Genomic DNA, 22418 nt, shown 5'->3' on the forward strand with positions numbered 1-22418 from the left:
TAATGTGAAATTTGAGTTTGTCTTCATTATACCAAATCTGATGCCTGCTCTTTCAGTTTTTGGTGACACCAACTTGCCTCGCTTCTTTCAGGAGCAGGGACCTGACGCTCCTGACCCCACAATGAGCAGAGGCCACCGAGGCTGTCTTGCTAAATGGATCAGCAGTGGCTTGCAGGAGGGAGAGCTGTGAAGATGGCTGAAATCCATGCACTTCTGACAGATGCCTGGAGCACAAATCCGCACCTGGCTACATGCTAGTTGTGTCATCTTGGGCAAGTAACTCAGCTAATCTGAGTCTCAGCTTCCATATGAAGAAAAGTGAAAACACCACTCACCTCAGGGGCTATCAAACACTTTCCACCATGAACCAAGGTTAAAAAAAAAAAAAAAGACAACTGTATTTTATAATTGCTAAAATATGGAAGCACCAAGATATCCTTTGACAGGTGAAGGGATAAACTGCAGTAAGACAATGGAATATTCTTTGGAGCTAAAAAAAAAATGAACTATTAAGCCATGAAAAGACATGCAGTAAACTTGAATGCATATTACTAAGGGAAAGGGGCCAGTCTGAGGATTCTGCGTACTGTTTGAGTCCAAATACATGACATTCTGGAAAAGGCAAAACTACAGAGACAGTAAAAGATCAGTAGCTGCCAGGGGTGGGTGAGTGGGGTGCTCAGCAGAGCACAGAGAATTTTTAGAGCAGTAGAAATGGCATGATATCACAATGATGGACATGTCACTATACATTTGTTCCAACCCATAGAATGTACAGCACTAAGAATGAACCCTAAGGGGAACTATGCACATTAGGTGATATCATGGATCAATGTTGACTCATCCTTGGCTAAAAAAATGTACCACTTTGGTGAGTGATGCTGAAATGGGGAAGGTACTGCATGTGTGAGGGTGGGAGGTGTATGGGAAATCTCTCTACCTTCCCTTCAATTTTACTGTAAACCTAAAACTGCTCACCCAAAAATAAACTCTTTTTTTAATAACTACATTTTGCACTATTCTTTAATGCTCTTTCACACACATGCCCAGATGTAACTTAAAAAAAAGTTTGGCAAAACAATTCTTAACCCTTCTATATATACTTTACTGTGATATCTTTCATTCTACTCTATTCTTATATTTTTTTTTGTAATTCAGGTCAGGACCCACCTACCTGATATTATTACCCAATAATGGGTTTGACTTGCAGTTTGGAAAGAGTAACTAGGAGGGTTAAGTGAGTTGATTAATGGTAAGGGTCTGACACAGTGCCTGCTACATAATAAGCATTTGATAATTGTGAGCCATAACTGTTATTGTTTTATATACTGTTATTATTATTATTACTATTTCAGAAATTCCTGAAACCCGGCACAGGTTACTGTTTTGATACGAGGACAGAGACTTCTTATCTAAGCACCCAAGTAAAATCCTCACTCATTCCAACTCAAGTTTGGGGGACTAACAGTGTGGGAATGACGATTTGCGAAAACTTTGTTTTTCAACATCCGCAGAGGATAGTCCTGGATGGATCCAATTCACACTGCCAGAGAGGATAGGGCTGGTATTCAAACCACAGCTGCCTAGCTTCAAAATCGACTGCCTCTCTAGAAACTTCACAGAGAAGCACTTCCCAAATGAGAGGAGCGTTTTCATCCAGCTTCTCCACAACGCTTTCATAATGTGGAGTAAGGAATGATACAAACAAGACATTCCAAACAATATCAAGTCTTGCTCATCAGAACAGTGAACAAAGTCTGGGAAACACTGACTTGACCCCCAAAGGTCAACGACAGAGAAGCAGCACTGGTCCATTTTATTATTTTTACACTTCACTGTAATGTACTTTCAGAACTACGAACACATCACACAGGTCCAAGGAAATGCACCTTTTAAAATTTGCTTAATATTCTGAGTTACATGGAAAAACAGTAAATGTTGCCCAGTACATTCTCCTATTGCACTATATTTTTGCAATAAATAATGACCTGAAATTTTGCAGCATGCTTAGATTTGCTATTTTTCATTATTAGTTGGTCTATTAAATATTTAGTGCATTATCATTTTACATTAATATTTAACAAAGGTCCACTAACTGAAAGGGTTTTAGATTGTATGGCAGTGCCCAGTAGACAGGTTAATGCACCAGGCCGTTAACTAATGGGCTCCCTAATTTAAAGGAGAATAAATCAGCAACATTAGTATCATTTTATAGTAAAAATTTTTTTCATATACATAAGCAGGGGACTCTTCTAGAAAAATAAGAGCATTCTATCTCACTACTATTTCAGGAAGCCCATCACAATGCAGGAATAAGACAAATGGCCTTGGGAGCACAAGGTCACTTAATATTTGTTTTATTTAAAAAAAAAAAGACTCCACCCACTCAAATTGCCTGGGAGAGCAGGATTCCCCTTGCATGAGCCTTACTTAGGTTCAGTTTACAGGGAAGAAAAACCCTTTAGCCAGGAATAAGCGTATCTTTTCTTCTTACTCCCCTTGCTCAACATCTGAAGCCAAAATTAACGTCTTCAATGGAGACAAATCAAGAAAAACCGTACTCCCTAGAAGAAAGTTTCTCAAATAATAATGGATCTGTTAGGTGGTAGCAAAATTGAAGCATCAGGGAAGGGATAGAGAACAGACCGTTTTAAGAAAAACCTGTCCCAACGGCCCAGCTGGGGGTTCCACGTGAGGACAACAAAGGCTTTGCAGGAGAGAACTTCCTGCCCACCGCCCGTCCCAACAAGGTCCCAACGAGGGATAATTTGAACGGAACTAGGAACTGCCCAAACCACACCTTCTCACAATCTCACTAAAATAAAATAGCTTTTGCTCCCCCACATGGGCTTTTCTGTACGTAGTTTGAGCCATGCGCACCAAGAGCAATGGGTGTGCAACTAGAGCTGTCAATCAAATGACCTCACCCTGTCAATCAAAAGACGTGTCTCCCAGTAGGTGGTGATAAACAGACCCTCCACCAAAAGTTCAGGGCTTCTGTCTACGTTGAGTCTGGCCCACTCCGCCGTTGGAGTGTATTCAAGTACAAGTTTCCTCTGCTTTGCTACTGGGTCTCTGCTGTTCAGTTCTTTGTTGTGGCGCGGACAGTAACGGAAGAGAACAAACTCAGCCCGTAACACGCCAAATACAGGATTTGCATGAAAGAGTTTTTGCTTCTTCGACCAATTTCTAATTCAATCTTTGGTGACTTGCATTATTAACACTAAGCAGTAATTTCGATCTGTGTTTAACAAGAGTGTAATGACTCCACACGTACATGCGCTCCACGGAAAGTACAACAGGGGAGTGGGTGCGTTTGCTGGGAAGCTAATAAGCCTCAGACCCCTCACTTAACCCTGGACCCTTTTGAGGTCCTGCACCCAATTTTGCTTGTTATTTTCTTAAAGAGACTCCCCAGACAGTACAAAGTTGAGGTCCCACCAAATCTGGAGAGAAAAATCGAGTCTCTTCCCTTAAGGAGCTGATGGTTGGAGAACGTCAGCCACTTCCTCTCCTGCCCCTTCTGTAACAGTGCTGCCAACGTAGGGTCACAGGCAAAATGATTCCTATGTAAGTGTAAAATAAAATGACCATCCCTGCGATGGTCCCACAGGCCAACAGCTGTGCAAACACAGGCTGCAAGTCAGCCAGGTCGGCCCCTGCTGTGCGTCGTCGCAGACACCTGCAGCCATTCCTGCCTGGGTCCTGAGACTCACAGCCCCTCACCACTACAGAAAAAAACAGCCTGGCATGCTCAGAAGATAAAGAGGTCCGGCTCTTGTGTGCCTAGTAAAATAATTAGCAATCCTAGTCATCGCTTCCTCCTATACACAGACGGCATCAGAATATTCACTGTCTGTCCTGAAGACATTACTCTGATGTATTGATTCACATAACCTCTTCCCTGCAACCACCCCGTTGTAAAAAAGTATGTTCCCAAACAAAGAGCTTTGGAGCAGTTTAACACACTGATACGCTGACTTCCGGGTCACGTAAGATGCAGAATACACTTTTCTTGAAACACAGCAGTGGGGTTGATTTCAGTGGGCACAGGTTTCAGGTTAGGTCTGCTAATCTGCAGTTTTTCAGAGCCCCCCTGGTGATTAAGCGTGGTCCTGGGATTTCTGCTCGATGCCCTACCTTTCCGTGCACATTCCAGAGAGCTGCCAGGGGAATGTTGTGCCTGGAGCACGGTGGGCATCAGTATTATCTGCTGGATGAATGCAAATCATCATACTTCCTTGTTCAAAGGCATTACCAGCTCCTCAATATCCACGATATAAAATCCAAACTCCTTGGCACGGTGGCCTCCAGCCAGTTCCAAGCCCAGCCTCCTCCTGCCCCTGCCCCTTTACCCCTAGGGCACCCGTAATTCTGAAATGCTCCCAGGCAGACCTTAATGTCAAGGCTCGCGCGTCTAGGCCTTCCAGCCAGCTGCCTCTGTTGCTCACATTGACCCTCACTCACCAATGCCGTCACACACGACACACACAGCTGCACACATGGCTGCTGACCCCCCTCTTCAGGTCCCACCAAATCTGGAGGCTCCAAGAAGATTTAGGCATTTCTACTCCTAAGCACCCTTGGCACCAGCTAAGTACGTGCATTAATCATGCGGGGTTGCCATGGACTCCCAGCCATTCCCCTCATATCAGGAAATCTGAAGGGTATGTTAGAAAGAAAGGCACAGGCTCAGCATGGGGCCATCTCTGCTAGGCCAAGTTACCAAACCGGGGTTCATACCTAACCTAACTGGAGTTCCAACCTCTCCCAGAAATGCCGTCAGTCAGGAATTTTCTGCTCAGCATGGATAAGATAATGTCACATAGGCCCTCTCCATGCCCAAAGGAAGACAAGGTCACCACTTAAGGAGACCCTTATTCTGCCTCCTCTCACACACTGATAGCATTGGAATGTGTACAGTACGATCCTTCAGGCCACTCACTAGATGCATTCAGGCCATACTGCTTGATGCATTGATAAATGTAACCTCTTTTCTGCAGGTATCCCCTGCTGCAGGACATATTTAGGATGTCTCCAACCCAAGGGGCTTTACAGCAGTTTATCAGAGCATCCCAATGGGCTGCTGTGGGCCACAGTCCTCAGTAAGACTATGAACAAACACCATCTTTCTTAAATATAGCAGCCGTGTGACTCCCGTGGATGGGCAGGCTCTGTATCTTTTCATCTCTGTATCCTCCTCGATACAGTGCCTGGCCCATCAGAGACGATCGATTAAAAATCATTCTGAACAAATGTAAAGAGTAATTTAAGAAAATAGGTAATAAATGACAGGATAACATCAAGTGGACTTCTGAATATATTGCTATTTTATTAATTATCAAATAATATGAAGTGCCCACATGCACAAGGATGTATACTGGGCTCAGTCTAAGGTTTGGCCCAAAGTACAATGCTTACAGCATACAGGGACACACATTCCCCTCACACAAGGAAATGTGGTCACCCAAGGGAGGGAAGAACTGGGGAGGTGCTCAGGAGCTTCCTCAGCCCTCAGAATCAGCCACCTGGGATCTCTAAATTGGCCCATGACCTTAACACCCCAGAAGCTGGACACGCAGGTATTGAGCGGTCATACCAGACACGACTCACTCGCCTAACAAGTGGCGTAACATCTCCAAGCTTCAGTTCTGTTACTAAAAGGCGACAATTACACAGACATCACAGGGTGGTCATGAGGATCAAATAAAGTAATTTGTTCATTGGGGTTCATTGGTTCATTGGTTCAGTACCTGGCACAGGAAAAGCCCAATAAATGGGGTAGTTACTTCCAGGGCTCATCAAGCTTAGCCCACCCCCAATGTTTAATATCATTGCTGATGTCTCTTATTACAAAGCAACCCCCAGCTGTCTGTATTTCATGTACAGTTCGCAGGTTACAACTGCGTTCTGATATAGTTGCCCCTGAAGGGCTGCAAGGGTTTCTGGAGAGTGGAAATTTCTGGGGTCAGCCGCAGGAGAGAGCACATGAGTCCTCTGGGAGAACTCAGGCCTTGTCATGGAGTGTCTCCAGGGCCCTGGTCACAGGCAGGTCTCCTGCATCCCTTTGGCCTCTGCCTTGGGGTCTGGGGCTCTTAGGAGTCTCAGACCTCTGAGCACTCCTGGGTGGTACAGGAAAGGGAGAGATGGCTGGTCTCTTCTTCTCATTTCCCTTTAGGTATCTCTGAGTGATGATGATACATTCTAGCTTACTCGCACACTTGCTGCAGTTTGACTGCCTACTTTGGGGCTCCGAGCATTGAAGGGTCAGCAGTGCCCCCCTGAGGCCAGCGAGTTGACAGGAGAGCAGCAATAAGTGACCAACTCCACAAGGTGAAGGTGACTTTCAGGGAAGGACAGTCGGCCCTGCTGCCAACTCTGGACGGAGGGAGCTGGCACTGGCTAAGGGAGATGGCAGTTCAGTTGGTGCCCGGAGCTGCACGCCTGAGCACCATGCACAAAGCAGCGAGCCGCTTACCTCCTCAAAAGCCTCGCAGCCAGTCACCACGATATTTGGCCTGAAATGGTCCATCTTCACTTTCTTCTCCAGCCTGGTATTCAGATCTGCCAGGGAGGCTTCTGAGAGCACCATGACCGGGCTGCAGTCCGGGTAGGCCACCTGTGCCGAACACAGCAAGGTCAGGCCTCGCTGCCCTGTGAAACTCTTAGACCAACTGCAAAGCTAAGCAAAATCCCAAAGCAAACTACCCGAGTGCAGAAGGGGCAGCGGTGGTCAGGTTCAGGAAGGAGAGATGACACCACGGGCCTGGGAAGGTTCACATCAGCTCTGAAGCATGGGTCCTGCCCACTGGGCCTCAGGTGGAGCTCCGTCCACACGCTGAAGGCCGCAGCCAGGGCTCAGAGCCAGCGTGACCTCCCTGGCCTCAGCTTTCCTGTTCCCCCCCCACCAGCGGCCAGCAGGCACCGCCTTCCCACATCATCCCCTCAAACTGGGGAAGCGGCTGCTGGCAACCAGCTACTCGAGCCATCATGTCTGTCAGCCGCTCTGCGGCACTCAGCATGCATGTACTAAGTCCCCACTCTGCACCAGGCATGTTCTGGGTGGGGAAACAGCAGCCAACACAGCAGGTAAGGCCCAAGTTCAAGGAGCCTGTAGTTCACAGAGACGGGCAGAGGCTCCCTGGGGTGCATGCATTCTGACCCCCATCTCACCGCAGGGCAAAGGCTTTGGTCTTTGGGCCGTGGCTGGCACGGAGGGAGGAGGTGCCTTCCTGGCGCCTGAAATAGCCCAAACACGCGGACTGGAAGGGAGCCCATGGAGAAGATATGTTTCCGTCATTTGAGGAAACCTGGGTTAAGCCCCAGCCACACCTCTCACTTTTCACCTCCCCAGCCTGTTTTCTCTTGAATCCCCACCTCCCTGGGAGTCTTCCTGATTCTCCCTTCACAGCATCTCCTATAATCGATCCCAGGCTCTCTGTCCACTTCCCTCTCATCCCCAATCCCTGCCCAGGACCACTCACCTGGGGTATTACTGCACTTTGCTACAAGGGCCCTGAGAGAGGCCCCCTGTGGGCCAGAGGGAGCCAGAACGAGAAGGTCACAGGCGGAAGTGAAGGGCACCAATGTAACTCACCTGGTAATTCTGCACGAAGGGCGGCAGAATCTCCCTTGATGGTCTTCCCTCCATGTCCTTTTCAAACTGAACCACCCTGAAAGCTTCTGATTTCAGGAAGTCGGTGAACCACTGAGCCGCCTCATCACCGCAGTCCCTGCCCTTTATGTCAAGACCAAATAACCTGGAAGCATCACAAGACAGCACCAGGGTTACTTTCTTGCCTCAACACACTGAGCAGTGGTGTCAGACATGGAACAGCTGGACCGCTGGGACCTGACTATCCAGAGGGCCAGCGATCCCTGGGACAAAGCTGGGCAGAGGCCCCAGGATGGGGAGCTGCATATGCTCCAGGGAAAAGCTTCTCAAACCCTAACTGCCTGCAAATCACCTGCGACTTTGTTAAAATGCAGAGTCTGGTTCAGTAGGTCTGTTTGGTGCCTGAGATTCTGCATTCCTAACAAGCCATGGGATGCCAAGCTACTGGTCCGTGGACCACACGTTGAGTACCAAGGATTTAGGGTACTTCTAGGAAGGGAGAGGGGCTTCCATGTGATAGCTGCATGCTGAGCTTGGAGCCCAGCAGACCTGGTTCAGATCGGAACTCTGCCACTCCTGACTCCGCGACCTTTGCAAATCACTGAATTCCTCTGACGTTCTGTCTCCAGTAGTAACTTAGACGTAATAATTTAGTGCTTGCCCCACATTGTAGGCACTGATTCCATAAGATAACACAGTGGTCTTCCAGGGTTTTTCGCTGGAGTTCCCCAAAATATTTTTTAAAAGCAATGTATCCCTCATGGAATTATACGTCACCATGTAAACATTTTCACCATGAGTTTAATTTGTTGTGAAAGATATAATTTCCACTGAATATTAAATATAAACATTTAAAATAAAGTTACTGTGAATTTGATTAAATATATTATTGTTACAAATATAAAAAATTATACTAAGATAAAATAAGAAATTGTGCTTTTAAAAGTATGCATGGAACCTAAATGCCATGATGGTTGATACACACCCCTGGAAAAATTTTAAAATACATAATTAAGGTCTTCTTTCATGGTCTGCATTTTAATATTCTCCTTTTTATTCTTGAACTCATATGTACATTCTATTTCTTACATAATTTTACCTTAACATATTTTTGTGGTTATTGATCACATTTTAACCAATCACCATTTCTTTGTTTTTGAAGACTCCATATGTGAAGAAATTTTGCAGGACTGAGTTATCATTATAATTTTTACTGTGCACAAGGGACACAACAAAATTATAAAATTTGATAATTACCATCAAAAGTAAATCCTTTTTGGAAATTAAATTCTTTAAGGAATCCTTTAGCACATGCATGTATCTGTGCATGAATTTTACCTATTGCTGAATAAGACAAAGTCCAGCATCAATTTTATTCCTTTTTTTTAATAAGCCTTAAGAAACTTTTTCACATAAATAAATTGATGGGAAGGGAAGAAGTTGAGTTATAGTAATTTCATTGTTCTTTGAACCCAGCTGCAGTATTTGCCACATAGCAATCATTCATCAAAAAGTATTTTAAATGAATTTATCAACAACAATTTGATTAGGGTGTTTCCTTCACTTTAGGGTTAGCAAGACCCAGAGCCACCAACTTGTAGAATGAGTTTACCCTACCACTGGAGTCATTCTCTCTATTGTCACCAATATTTTTCATTGTTTATGTTGCATTTTTCATTGTTTAGATTTTTCCCTCCCAGGGCAATTCTCCCTAGTAAGACATGGGGTGGGCAAGCCTTTCATCTGTAAAAAAAGGTGGGATGGGAGAGAACATGCCCAGTGTAGATGTGACTCGGATCACTGTTAGGAAAGAGAACCTATGGGGCTGGAAGATTTGGACACTGGTCCCCTTAAAGCGTCCTCTGCCCTTGTATTATACCACGGGAGGTGCCTGCACCTCCCCGTGTGAACACTCACCCCCGCATGAAGACTGGCAAGGTGACGTAGGTGAGGGAAGCCAGTGTGGACGTAAGAGGTGCTCAGTACTGGATGAAGCCCCGTGCTCCCTCAGGCCCACAACCCTGGTCTGAGGTAGACACACCTTGCTCTCTGACAGCCTGTCCCTCCAGGATGCTGTTCTAACACTTCTCAGGCCTTTTCCTTCTCTTAACACCCCCTTCATGGAGCCACTGTTTGGCCTCTGATTAAGTTTTGGCTTGGTCCCCAAGCCTTCTCATGGTCCCCCTGGCCTTCAGCCTATCCCCGAAAACCCTCCTCAACAAACCAGGTTACTATTCCAAAGACATCTGAACCCACGGTTCATCAGTTCCTTGGGCATCTGCTCCTGGGACGGGCACTTGCCACGACCCCTTCAGACAGCACTCGTAGGTAAGTGCACACACTTCTGCCCCTCAGCTCCCACCCACCAGGTGAGCGGAATGCTGGCACTCTGAAAATCAGAAAGCACCCCATGGGTAAGATAATTATCCAGCACCTTCCTGCTCCCGACAGTTGCCCCTCGGCTGACCCTTGCTCTCTCCCATCCCCGCAGCAGACTGTGTCTATCCCTTGGTCATTCCATCTTCCTCAATTCTTTGAAAATGTTATGCAAATCCCCTTTTTCCATATTTTGACACAAAATGTGCCATCATCAACATCCAAGAGAAAACACTGAACCTCCCTGTGTGAGTCTAATAGAACTTTGTTACTTAGCAATCTACTAATTAGCAAAGCAAAATAATCTACTACAAAATACTTAAGGAGACATAAAAACTTCAATGGAATTTTACAAAGAAAATCCAGTTTTACTGGAGGGTTCTGTCAATAATTAGAATAAATACTACTTGATGTGTGGCAGGGACCTGGGACAAGCATCATGGTTAACTTTCCCTGCCTATGATGAAAAATTCTGAGATATAAACAGTACAGTAAGAACAGGAAGGATTCCATCTTAAAGCTAAAATTCCATTTTAAAAACCAGGAAGTTAGGAAGTTAGGAAGTAAGATTCCTAACATGTTCTTTAGCAAACAGAAAACTCAACCACTTTGGGGGCAGGGCAGGTGGTCTTGATTGATATGTTCTGAGAGGGACGCTGCCAGCCTGGAGAAGAACTGGCCAATTTCTTGTGTTAAGTTAATTTTGCAGAATTACTGGAGGACTGATAATAGAAGAGAAGAGATTTAATGTCTCTCACTGGAAATAGGCATTTTGAGACTATTTTACAAGTCTATACCCCCAGCCCTTTGAAAAATTCTTTAAAGAGGGAACCCTCAGCCTTTTAGCATGCCTCCTCTCTGAGGATACCTGAACTTTTTCTCTCTTTAAATGTGTACCTTTAAAGAAAGTTTTCTCACTGCTCAACTTACTGCATTTTGTCTTTTTGCTATTTCATTCTATTTCCAAGTCTCCATTTTACCCCTGATAGGTAGGGAGGGGCTGCTGAGAGCTCAGATTTGGACGTGCGAGTTCCTGTCACCTCGGTGACCCAGACAGAACTGCAGCTGTAGGAGGCTGCCTGAAAATCTCCTTTCTTTGGGAAGTTCTCAGAACACAATCTCACTTCATCCCGTGCTCTGAGGCTCCCCAACCTGGGGTGGTAGGTGCTAGTCGCCACGCAGTGCAGATCCAAGCAGACACGGGGCACCAAGTGACCCTGGCTTTAAGAGATGGCAAGGGAATCTGCCCTATGCCAAGAAAATGGTTAGCAAACTTTCCCTCTGCACCTCTCCAGTTTCCTGCTCTCAGCTGCCTGCAAGGTCACTGTCATTCATTTCTTCTCTCGGTTCTAATGAATTCCTTCCTTTTCTACACTCTTCCAACCTGCTCAAGAATTCTTTCCCCTTCAGAGTGAAGAACCCTCCCCCGTCCAGGTTGAGGTTACACCTGGTGCGCAGGGAGAGACCTCCCAGACGCAGCTGCCTGGCAACACTACGGATATTAGACAATTAAGTTTCTTAAATTGTCATTTAAAATAAGAACAGACAGATAAGACATCTAGGACTAAATCTAACAAAAGTTGCACAATTCCATTATAGAGAAAATTATGAAACTTTATTAAAGAAGTAAAATAAGACATTAGTGGTGGAAAGGTATCACATTCATGGGTAGAGAAGTTCTGTAAAGATAATAATAGCTATTTAAAAGCTAAGATTTATTTAGTGTTTAAGTGCCTGGCATGAAGCAGAAACCCTTCCAAATATCATATATGACATATGAATATATATATATTCATTTCCATTTTCTCCAAATCAAGCCACAGATCCATTGCAATTCCAATTAAAATTCCAAAAGGGTTTTACACGGTGTTGGCACGCTGATTTTTAAATTTATGGAAGAGTGAAGGCAGTAGTCAAGACAATTTTGAAGAATAAATTCATGGGGAAACTTTTCCTACTAGATATCAACATACAAAGTTAAAGTCACTAAGGCAGTGTAGTGTACGGTCAGGAATGGATAGACCAGTGCAACCGAGTAAGAGCTCGGAAACAGACAGATATGCTTAAGCATCTAGATAGACAATGGAGGTGGCATTTTAAGGAGGTGGGAAACACATGAATTATTCAATAAAGTGCTGGTACAAGTGATAATCTCTATAAAAAGTCATATCCAATTGCCACTTCAAACCATTTACAAAAATAAACTCCAGATAATACATGGAAAAGTTAAAGTTTTAATGGTTTTAGAAAAAGAATATTAGGAGAATATCTGTGTAACTCCAAAGCCAAAGATACTTCTTAAGACACAAAGAAAGTGATGATTTGAAAAGAAAGACTAACCTGAATATAGTAAAATTAAGAATGACTATCAGAAGATTCCATTAAAAAGATAAAAGATAAACTGCAAAGTGGGAAATCTGCATCTCATATACCTGACTAATGATTTGTAAAAAGCCAATATAAAGAATAACTACCTGCCAGAAAGGGAAAACTTGGGCATAAAATATGAAAAATAATTTCATGGACTGGAAACATAAGGAACTAATAATCATACAGAAAAGAATATTTAACCTCATTGGAAATCAAAGAATTTCAAATTAAAACCACAAAGAACTACCACCTGACTCTTGAAAGATACTGACAGAATTTAAAGTGTAAGAAAATCTAGATGATGGGGACTAAATAAACCTAGCTACTGAAGATCCCAGACAATGGACCCTTACTCCGATGAAGTATAAATCGGTACAATTTTGTGAAACAATCGGACATTTTCTTATAAAAATTAACATACCCAATGATTCAGTGATTCTACCTCCAAGTTCCCATGCCTTAGAGAATTAAAGACACGTACCAATATGTTCATTGAACATTGTTTATGTTGTAAAAAAACTGCTAACAATTTATAGGAGCGTGCAGAAAAGAGTGAATAAGTAAACTGCAGCTGATACACACACTGGAAACTACACAGCAGTGAAAAAAGGGAACTACAGCTATCAAATACAAGACACAGACAGATGAATCTTGGAAATAAGATGAGGAGAAAAGGAAATTGCAGAAGAATGCATATGGCACATTTTGATGAACTTTAAAACTAGGCAAAATCGAACCATATATTATTTAAGAACACATACCTATGGAGAAAGGCTAGTTAATTGCAGAAGAAGTGGGGAATAAAAGGAAATTCAGGAGACTAGTTACCTCTGAGGGATGGGATATGAGGAAGGCACCTGCAGTATTTCTCTTCCTGCTGTATTTCCTAAATTGTGCACCATGGTGGAGGTGTTTGCTTCCTTACTATGTTTTATAACTTACATATAATATTATATGCAATCATGTATTTAATTGCATAATGTTATCAGTAGTCAATATAGTCTGTGACCCAATGAAACTGAGCTGGAGGAATTTCTTCTTTTCCAAAAGGGACCATTATTTCAATTAAAAGGAATAAAACTTACTTTGGACCATGCAGGTTTGAAGTCATTTCTTCCTTCCTCCCACTTTAAAACATAAGCTTGGCCTTTTTATACAATAATCACTCATTAATCTGTGATAATTAAGAAGCCTCCTGGTCTATGTTACTCTCAAAAATATAATGCCACACAGGGTAAATGGGGAAAGCTGGAGCTGAAACTAACAGTTAAAGTTAAAAAAAAGAAAAAAAATCCATGAAATAAAATCCTTGTCTACATGGCTGTGCTAAGGGATTTCCTTTACTTTTTTCCAACTTGAGGTTGTTGGTTTACTTTATTTTATTTAGGCTCCAATGAGCTGGCTGTGGTTTGGCACTTACCATCTATTTTCTATCATTTCTTCAGTTTTTAGCAGTTCTCATGACAACGAATCCATTAAAAATGGCTTGTAAATACAGCCCCACTGGGTACAGAATGTCTGCCTCGCTGGAGCAGGTAGCATGCTGGTCACACTCCCTCCTTCTCTGTCTTAATTAAAAAACACAGCTCCCAGTAGCTGGTTTCTCCAAATCCTAGGGTTTTCTTATCCCACCTCATCCAGAAATACAACTGATGTGCAGAACAGAATTATAAAAGAATGGCTTTCACTCGGGTGGCTTTCCCAGACCTGGATCAAACCCCCTACAGGGTCCTCCCCTCTGTCCAGGAGGGTTTGTGTCTTCCTGTTTAGCAAAGTAAACAGCCTTGAAGGGAAAACTTGCTTAGTGTCCATGACAAAGTGAGTCTGCCAGGCCACATCCATATCTGTCACTCAACACATCTGAACTAAGCCACTATGCATGTGCTTTGAATATCCTCCAGTTAAACTGAGACACCTGCAGTTTTTCTCTTCAGTGAATTTACTTCCTCAAAATCTTGTGAAAAATTTACAGAAAAGTTCTTCCCTTCCCTGTCTGTAGGCTTTAAGAGCAGACGCCTAGTAGACGGGAGGGCTCAGATCCTAGATGGGTTCAGATCCTAGTTCCGATGTGCATGATCGTGATCTAAGTTTTAGTTCCCTCATTTGTAAAGTGGAATTAGTGATATCCAACTCATAAGCTTGCTCAGATAATTAACTGAAATACTGTAATCAATGAATTATTGCTTCAGGCTTTTGAAATTGTGGAGCCCTGAGTGAGGTTTTCAGCTCAGACACTTGGCTTGGGAAAGCATTAAGATTAGGGCACAGGGAGCAATCTGTAGGTCCCCGCTGAGCCTTGGACAACCCCAGTTTCCACATGCTGAATGTGCTCAGGGATGCAGGGCCCCCCTGTCAAGTGTCTAAGCCTCTAGGACTTCCTGAGAGCACAGGACTAGACCCCTGCCAACCCTGGAATGTGATGGCCCCACAGGGGTCCCACAGATTCAGGAAGCCCAGGCCTGGGGCGTATCTAGGCGGGAGGTGGAAATTTCTCACATCCACTCCTTCCAGAGGGTCTTAGTCTCAATCCCAGACCTCAAAGGCTGTGGGTCATCTTGAAGCGCTCCAGCTTCCTTATCACCCAAGCCTGAGATACGACTGGCAAAGCCTCCCCTAACTCCCTGTCTGCCTGGCTGGAGGACTGGCGACTTTGAATAGAAGTCTATCCGACTTGAATAAAAGGAGACAAACCCTAAAGATTGGCCCTTTGTGCCCCCTCTACACTTGTATTAATACAAAACTTTAATTTTCTGTATTTTTGATGCTTTGACCTTGTTGGGTTCTTGTTGATGCTGAGGGAACCCCACCCCCAATTTCTAGAGACAGTCAACCACTGGCCAGGGAGAGTGCTTTTCATATGCATGCCAACCAGCCCAGAGCCCCCACCCCAAACAACTCCTCTGCTGGGTTCTCCACTCTGAGCTACTATCCTTCTGCCCTCATCACCCAGGGCCAGGTGCCAGACAACAAGGGTCAGCCTATCTGCCCCAGGGCCACGGAAATTATTCAAACTAGCCAATCCTACACCCACTTACCCTGCCTCGCCCAGTCCTTCCTACAGAAACCGAAATAAACGCTCTTGCTCACAACCCCCTGCCCAGCTTTCCGGTGGGCACTTTCTGGTGCTTTCCAGTGCGGCCCAGCTTCATGTGACCTGCCTCCTGCTTCTAGCAATCTGTGAGTATAAATAATGTCTTTCTTCCTGACAGTCATTTGGTGTCTGAGTGTCTTACTGTGTCTGATTAAAACAAATCCCAGGTTGCCCTGAAAACAATACTTCGCCTCACCCGTTCACATCTGATCACTGGTTGGTCCCAAACCAGACTATGCTGCTCTTAAATATTTCCTTGCCGATCTTATTGCCTGCTGGACAAACTGTAACAAGACCGAGTGCAGGGAGGAGTCTGGAGGAACATCGGGTGCAAGCAGGCCCCCAGAGACCCCACGCGGAGCACCTGCAGTCCTGGACCGTGTTTGAGACAGGCAGCTTGCTTGGCAAAACCAGCCGGTCCATGCCCGGAGCGCTGAGGATCAGGCGATCATCCTCACAGGTGATGGACACCAGCACGAGGCGCGGCTCCTGCCGGGCAGTGACCATGTGTCCATCTTCCTTAATCACCAGCCAAAACCTGCCAAGAAACAAACAAAAACACACTCAGCAAACCCTCTGCCATCCTCACAACAGTTCTCCTTTAGCTTTCTAGGGTTTCATCAAAACCCGCCCTCTGTCCCCACTCGGGACCCAGGGATTCCTACCTACACAGTTATCCAGATCTGGAAAATTCCTTATGTCCAAACGTTGGTGCCCCAAATGGAGCCTGTTTGGCAGAAAGAGCCCTGGGAGAGAGCATCTGACCAACGTATGAAAACCTGGAAAATGAGGCCGGTTTAGGAACCTTCTTTACCTGCTGAGGCAACTGTGTGGCTCACTTTGGGACTTTTCTTTGGTCAGACACATCCCCAGGCCTGTTCAACACTGAGCCTCTGGTCAAAGTGAAATGTCTTCCAGATCTTTCTGCTGTGTACCAAGATCGGGCTGGTCAAAACCACTGGTCCACATGTGTACTGAAACCCTAGACAAAGGTCTTGGGGTGCTCGTGTCTCCAAGAGGATGCAAGCTGGTGTCCACTCTGTTTAACTCAATGTAGGAGCAGATCCCACATCAGGAAACCCCTAACAGCCTTTCCTCTTCGTGAACAATTCTGACTCAGGGAATGACGATTCCTGCACATCGTGTGCTAGACAAGAGCTCCGCTTACCTCCAAGAGAACCCGCGGGTCTAGGCTTGGTTTTCACACTCTGCACCTCGTATCCTTGGGGAAAGCGGGGTGAGCTGAACACAGGGAAGGGCAGCTGACTGGCTAGGTGGGCTATGCTTTCACCTAGAGCAGAGCACCTATTTGGGGTTACACCACACCAATGATTTGATTACTTAAAGAACAACAGTGTTCCTCTCCAAAGGGAAATGAGTTTCAGCATCTCTGCTTTGGAGAGAGCACAGCACTGGCAGACGGGGGCAATGGTGAGGAACTCTGCAGCACTCATGCATTCGAGGGGAGCAGCCACCAGAAGCTGGGGCTTGCCAAATGTGAGCAAGGAGAAAGGACAGCTCCTTCCAGAACGAGGAGCCGCTCCTCTGAGTCAGACACTTCAAAATATGTGGAGCCAAGTGGGAATGTCTGATGGAAGCTGATGAGGGCACCGAACATCCGGGTGCAGCAGCTCAGTCTCTGCCCTGCCCTGCCCCTGGCAGGAACCACCCAGTCGGGCAGCCTTTCCCTGTCCGGGCACTGGGTACACTGTCCCTTCCTGTCACCATGCCAGCAGACTCTGGCCGCCACCTGTGCCCTGCCCACTGGCCTGTGTGTTGCTGTGAGGTATGGCCATGGTGCTGGAGACGGTGCAAAGACATTTTAGGAATGATCTTGGCCACTCTCTTCCCAAGGGCTGGTGATACTGTGCAGGAGCAGGTCCCCGCCCCTCTGAGGAGGCCACCTTTTTCCCTCTAAGTGACTTTGGTTCCCAGGCTTTTCTAGCCCACTCACCTGTACCCAGGGATGTGTTGCCTACTTTGTGTCCCCCCCCCATTCTCTCAGAGCTGGGCCCTGTTCCCTATTTCCAGCCTCATCCATGGCTGCAGCATTCTGGATGACCCTCTCTGGTTAATGCCACCAAAGCCCACATCCTGGACTTCCCCAACATCCCCTAACAAGACTTCTGCTGAAATCTGCACACAACAGGACACACATCCAAACAGGAGTCACACCCGAGTTGGTACATATGTCAGACCCTCCCTGGGCTGAGACTCTCATCTCCCATCCACCTCCCACCCTTCGCCCTGTCACCTTAGTGCCAGCCAGTCAGCTATACCATCACACAGGAATTAACCCCTGGAGGTTAACAGTGAGCAGCAGTGGCTGGAGGTTTTGTGTGAACTGCTGCAGCTGAGAAGGTCAGTGGCAACTTGCAAGAAGTCCAACACCAGGATGGCACAGAGGCAGCCAGAGAGGATAAGAAGCTGCCTCATAACAAGCCCAACCAACCTCATTACCTTGCTAATGGGGTAATGATATTTTTCACCTCTTGCACACAGATCATGCCCCACAAAGGAATAATTAGCTCAGTTCTGCCAGCTCTGAAAGAAAGGATAAATCTGGAGTGTGGATTTCTTCATGACTAAGTTATCCCAAGCTAGTCTGCAAAACTAAAAGCCAACACCTGCATTTTACACAAAAACATGAGGATGTGGTGTGCGGATGAATGCAGAGACCAGAGCTCAGATTCTCCAGAACAATAGTGCCCCAAGTCACCAAGAGCAGTGGGGAAGCAGAGCCCACGACAGCTGGAAAATCTCATTCCTAAACTCACAAACTGGCCTGGGAAGCAGGAGTGACTGAGCCTGGAAAGGGGGTGCAGGGGACAAGGATCCCACTACAGACAGTAGGAGGCAAAACCAGGAGGGAATGACATGGGACAATAAACCTAGGGAATGCATTTCTCCAAGAGATAACAGTCTGTGCAGAAGACAAGTGCGGCTGGCTTCAGAGAGCAAGTCATAGACGGCGGCTAAGGAGACAGCAGGGATTTATTTACAAGGTCGAGGAAGGCAGCTCTACCCTCCCAGCATCTGTGCCAGACAGCCAATGCCAGCATTCCACTGGCTGGACTTTAAACAAGCTCAAAGCTCGGGGTGCTCAAGCCAAGCAGTCACAAATATGTTAAGGACAAAATGGCTCTAGAAATTTGAGGCATGGAGCCCTTACAGAGGACTATCCCAGCTTCTTAGAACAGTCCCAAAGATTCAGGATCAGCATGGAATTAAATAAAGGAGGCCTTTTCCTGCATTCTAGACTATTTGGAGTTTTGTTACTTTAGTCTTGGTTTGAGAAACACTAGCAATCATTTAGCACACCTCCCTCCAGCTTGCTTTCGAGTTTCAATTACCCTTTCATAAATAAAATCTAGATTAGATAGGGTCTTAAAGATCATCAAGTTCAACCTCTTTTGCGGATGAAAAAAACGAGGCTCAGAGAGACAACAGTCATCCCGATGATCAAAGGAGACACAGATAAGAACTGGAAATCTCTCCGTGAAATTATCTGTCTTCAAGTGAGCAACAAGAAAGTCCCATCAGGCTGTTTTCTCTGGATGTGCATCATGAGAATTTGCTTCTCGCAGCTTTTGGAGGGTGTCCTGTATACCACTCAGCCTGAAGTCTTCCCAGCAATAAGACAGCTTTTCTAATCCTTCATACTTGAATAAGCTTTAAAGATGCTCTTTTTCTGAGTGGTCCCAGGTAAAATCCTTTAGTTATAGCATCGGAATCACCTGGGGAGATTTAAACACTACACAAGTAGGCCTTATTCTTCATGCTTCTAATTTCATAGGTCTGGGATGGGAATCTCAGGAAATTAAAGTTTTTAAGAACTCCTCAGGATTAGAAATCTAAGGCGGAGGAGAATGGAAAACTCCTATGAGTGACATGGTCTGCATACACACCATTTCTCTAAAGCAAGCTGAAGGTTTCTGATGCCGTGGGAGCCGACAATTGTTAGGAGGGCAGCAGTCCTCAGAGAAAAGCGAGGACACATGTCCTCCAGGGAACTCGGGACAGGACACAGCCTCTGCTAGAAGGTTCCTTGACTGGCCCCCTTGCAAGCCTCCCTACCCCAAGACACAGGGCCAAAGCTAAACCTTCTCAGCCAGATAGAAAGGCATCTGGTCCCAAGGAAGGAAAGAGAGAGGGTCCCTTCTTCCTCAATCACTCTTTCTAGGGTTTGGTATCATTCACTGTCAAGGGAGCCTTCCCACATCCAGCTGCATAATTCTGGCAATAAGTCTGTGTCTAGAGCCTCACGTTTGGGGTGGGTTAAATGACAGAGCACCTTGGTTTTTCTGAGGGAAGAGAATGAAATGTCCCGGTGCCAGGTCCTATGTGAGTACGGACTTGACCAAAATTCTTCACTGAGGACCACTCTGCCTCTGAGCGGAGGGGACACACTATTCCTGGAACGACAAATACTACACTTGCCGCCAAGTCTACCCCCCAACAGAAGACTTCACTCTGCTCCGTACTCACTAGGGCTGGTCAGGGCTCCCCACCTCGGGGCTTCCCAGGCCCTCCCCAGGACAGGAGGTGTGTGGGGAACAAGGCCGGGCAAGGCCTAAGCCAGTGCCCTTGGACAACACTTGGTTCCAGCGCTGACCCCGTCTGTCCACTAGTGCCATTTTTTACTTTTCTACTGTTGTTATATATTAAGATAGAATCAGAAAGTTTAGAACTCGCAGGAGCCTTGGAGATAAGCAGGTCAGACCCCATCCTTTTACAGAGGAAGACCAAGGGCTTGCCTCTACGACTTTTCTAAGTTGGGGCCAGACCTGAACTTGATCTTCCCAGCTGAAGGATCAACAAGCAGCCCCAGGAAACCCAGGTGGCAAACGTTGTTCTTCCTGGGACAGGTTCCACCCACCCCACCCCACCCCACGCCGTCCCCGGCAGGTCCCGCGCTGCCCCCGGCCCGGCCCGCCGTACCTGTCCCGCAGGTGGCCGCTGCGCAGCCCCATGGCCGTGCACTCCGCCGCGCTCACCGGCACCCCCTTGCAGGACTTGACCGGGTAGATCCAGAGCTGCGCCACGGTGCCCACCTGCTGCCGCCGCCTGCGCCGCGTGCGCCGCGAGCGGCGCCAGGCGACCGAGCCCAGCGCCACGGCGGCCAGTGCCAGCGCGGCCACCACGAGCCAGGCGGGCCGGGGCTGCGCGGGAAGGCGCGGCGCGGGGAGCCCCAGGCGGCCCAGCGCCCACGAGCCGGCGGCGCCCATGGCCGAGCGAGCGCGGCCGCGGGCCCGTGCGCAGACCGGGCAACGACCGGGCCGGGGGCGCGGCGCGGAGGCTCTGGCGCTCCGGGCGCGCCGGGGGAGCCACGGTCGGCCCGGCCCCCGGCCCCGACTTCCTTCCGGCCCGCGCGGGGCGGGCGGACGCTCCGCCGGGGGAGAGGCGCCAGAAGGCGGCGCCAGGCTGCGCGGCGAGGGGGCGGGCGAGGCAGGGCGCGCCCGGGGCACTGCGCTCCTGCCGCCCTCGCCACTAACCCTGCCCACTTTGCTGCTTGATCCGGCCGCCCCAACAGCGAAAGTGGACTGGGGGTTGCAGAATGGGAGATTTTAAAACCTTTAGGAACGACTTTGGCTGGCCGATGACTCTGAGAACTGCAGAACTTTCGGCCATTCGCTGGACACCACCGCGCTGAGACCAAATTCCAGCTGGGATTCCTGCAGCATAAGGCCAAATCCGCAGGATGACCCCTGCCCCGCCCATTAAAATGCCTGCCTGAGAAAAAGCACCCCGGCCAGATTTCACTGTTTGTTCCGGTAGACATGGAGGCTAGGCCCCTGACCTTTTTGTAAAGCATTTACTATAAAGGGCACACAATTATGACCCCTTCCTTTGTCCCTGTGAGATGTGGATGTATCTCCCACAAATCAGAAATGTCTTAAGGACCTGACAGCCATCCTGTTGAGCTGTAACCAGCAGGGACGGGGCCTGTGTCCCAGTCTCTGGGGCAGGAGAGAATCGTCCATCGATAAATGCCAGCTAGGCGGCACAACTGGCCTGACCACATTTATCCTGAGGGCCCTTTGTCATTTTTCATTTAGGCCCCCATCCCACTCCCACATTCTCCCTTTAAAATGTCCAGTCACCTCTGTCCAACTGGGAATGGAGCTCAGTTCCTTCCCCTACCGTCAGCAGTTAGTGAATAAAATCTGTTTTCACTGCTTTAACTGAAGTCTGGCTATGTTTATCTTTACCAGCTCCATTCAATTAGATTATTAGGTGAACAGTGGATTTTCTCAGACAACTCAAAGTTTAAAGTCATCTGTTTACTTTTCAAAAGGTTGCCCTTTAAATTGTGGCACAGTTTGAGGAGAATTTAAGGAGGCAAGCAGTGGGTCACCTCCCAGATGTGGACTGGTTACCCTCTGACGAAGAGGGCCGCCCTCGGGGGTGGGAAAGGCTGGGGCAGGGAAGGGGGCTGGAGGACCCAAGCTCCCTTCGGCCGTTCCCTGTGAAAAGTGAAAGTCAAAACTGGCCTGAATTCCAACCCAAACAGCCTCTGTTTGAAATTCCAGGCCAGTGGAATCAGCCTCCTCAGTAGCCACACTTTCCCATCATGCTCAGTGGCCAAGACTTGGTTTCTTTATCAAGCACCAAAGAAGTGTTGTTAATGAGCTGCGTGTAAACTTGCACCCGATCCCCTTTCTCTCTCCAGATTCTGGAGAAGGGTCAGAGCGTCCCCTCCGCCAAAACCTGCTGTCAGATGGAGGTGCTTGTAATCTGCCCTCCTTATGGGACACAAGCTCCCAGACAGGGAAGATGTCTGGGTGATTAATCATGTTCTTTTCAACACACAGTTACTGATCATTCACCAGACTTTGCCCCAGATTGGCACCAGGGGTTTAAAGTTTAGAAGAAGCTGCCCTGCTACCTCCAGGAACTTACAGAGCCCCTGGAGACTGACCGGGAGAAGAGCGTCAGAGAGGAGGCGTGGTCAGGATGGAGTGG

The 22418-nt window shown here is 47.1% G+C and overlaps 1 protein-coding gene across 1 annotated transcript in view; it reads right to left on the reverse strand.

Annotated features, from left to right (window-relative positions):
• Nucleotides 1-20812, reverse strand: part of MTARC2 (mitochondrial amidoxime reducing component 2) — a 31320-nt gene extending 10508 nt beyond the window's left edge. Inside the window, exons 1-4 of the mRNA XM_036932281.2 lie at nt 20394-20812; nt 15817-15990; nt 7598-7760; nt 6479-6619 (exon numbers count right to left, since the gene is read on the reverse strand). Of these exons, the coding sequence (XP_036788176.2) occupies nt 6479-6619; nt 7598-7760; nt 15817-15990; nt 20394-20680 (765 nt within the window). The 5' untranslated portion in view covers nt 20681-20812. The remainder of the gene's footprint in view (nt 1-6478; nt 6620-7597; nt 7761-15816; nt 15991-20393) is intronic.
• Between the last annotated feature and the right edge of the window lie 1606 nt (nt 20813-22418).

Source organism: Manis pentadactyla, chromosome 19 (genome assembly GCF_030020395.1).
Source record: "Manis pentadactyla isolate mManPen7 chromosome 19, mManPen7.hap1, whole genome shotgun sequence".
In the NCBI taxonomy this organism is placed as follows: domain Eukaryota; kingdom Metazoa; phylum Chordata; class Mammalia; order Pholidota; family Manidae; genus Manis; species Manis pentadactyla.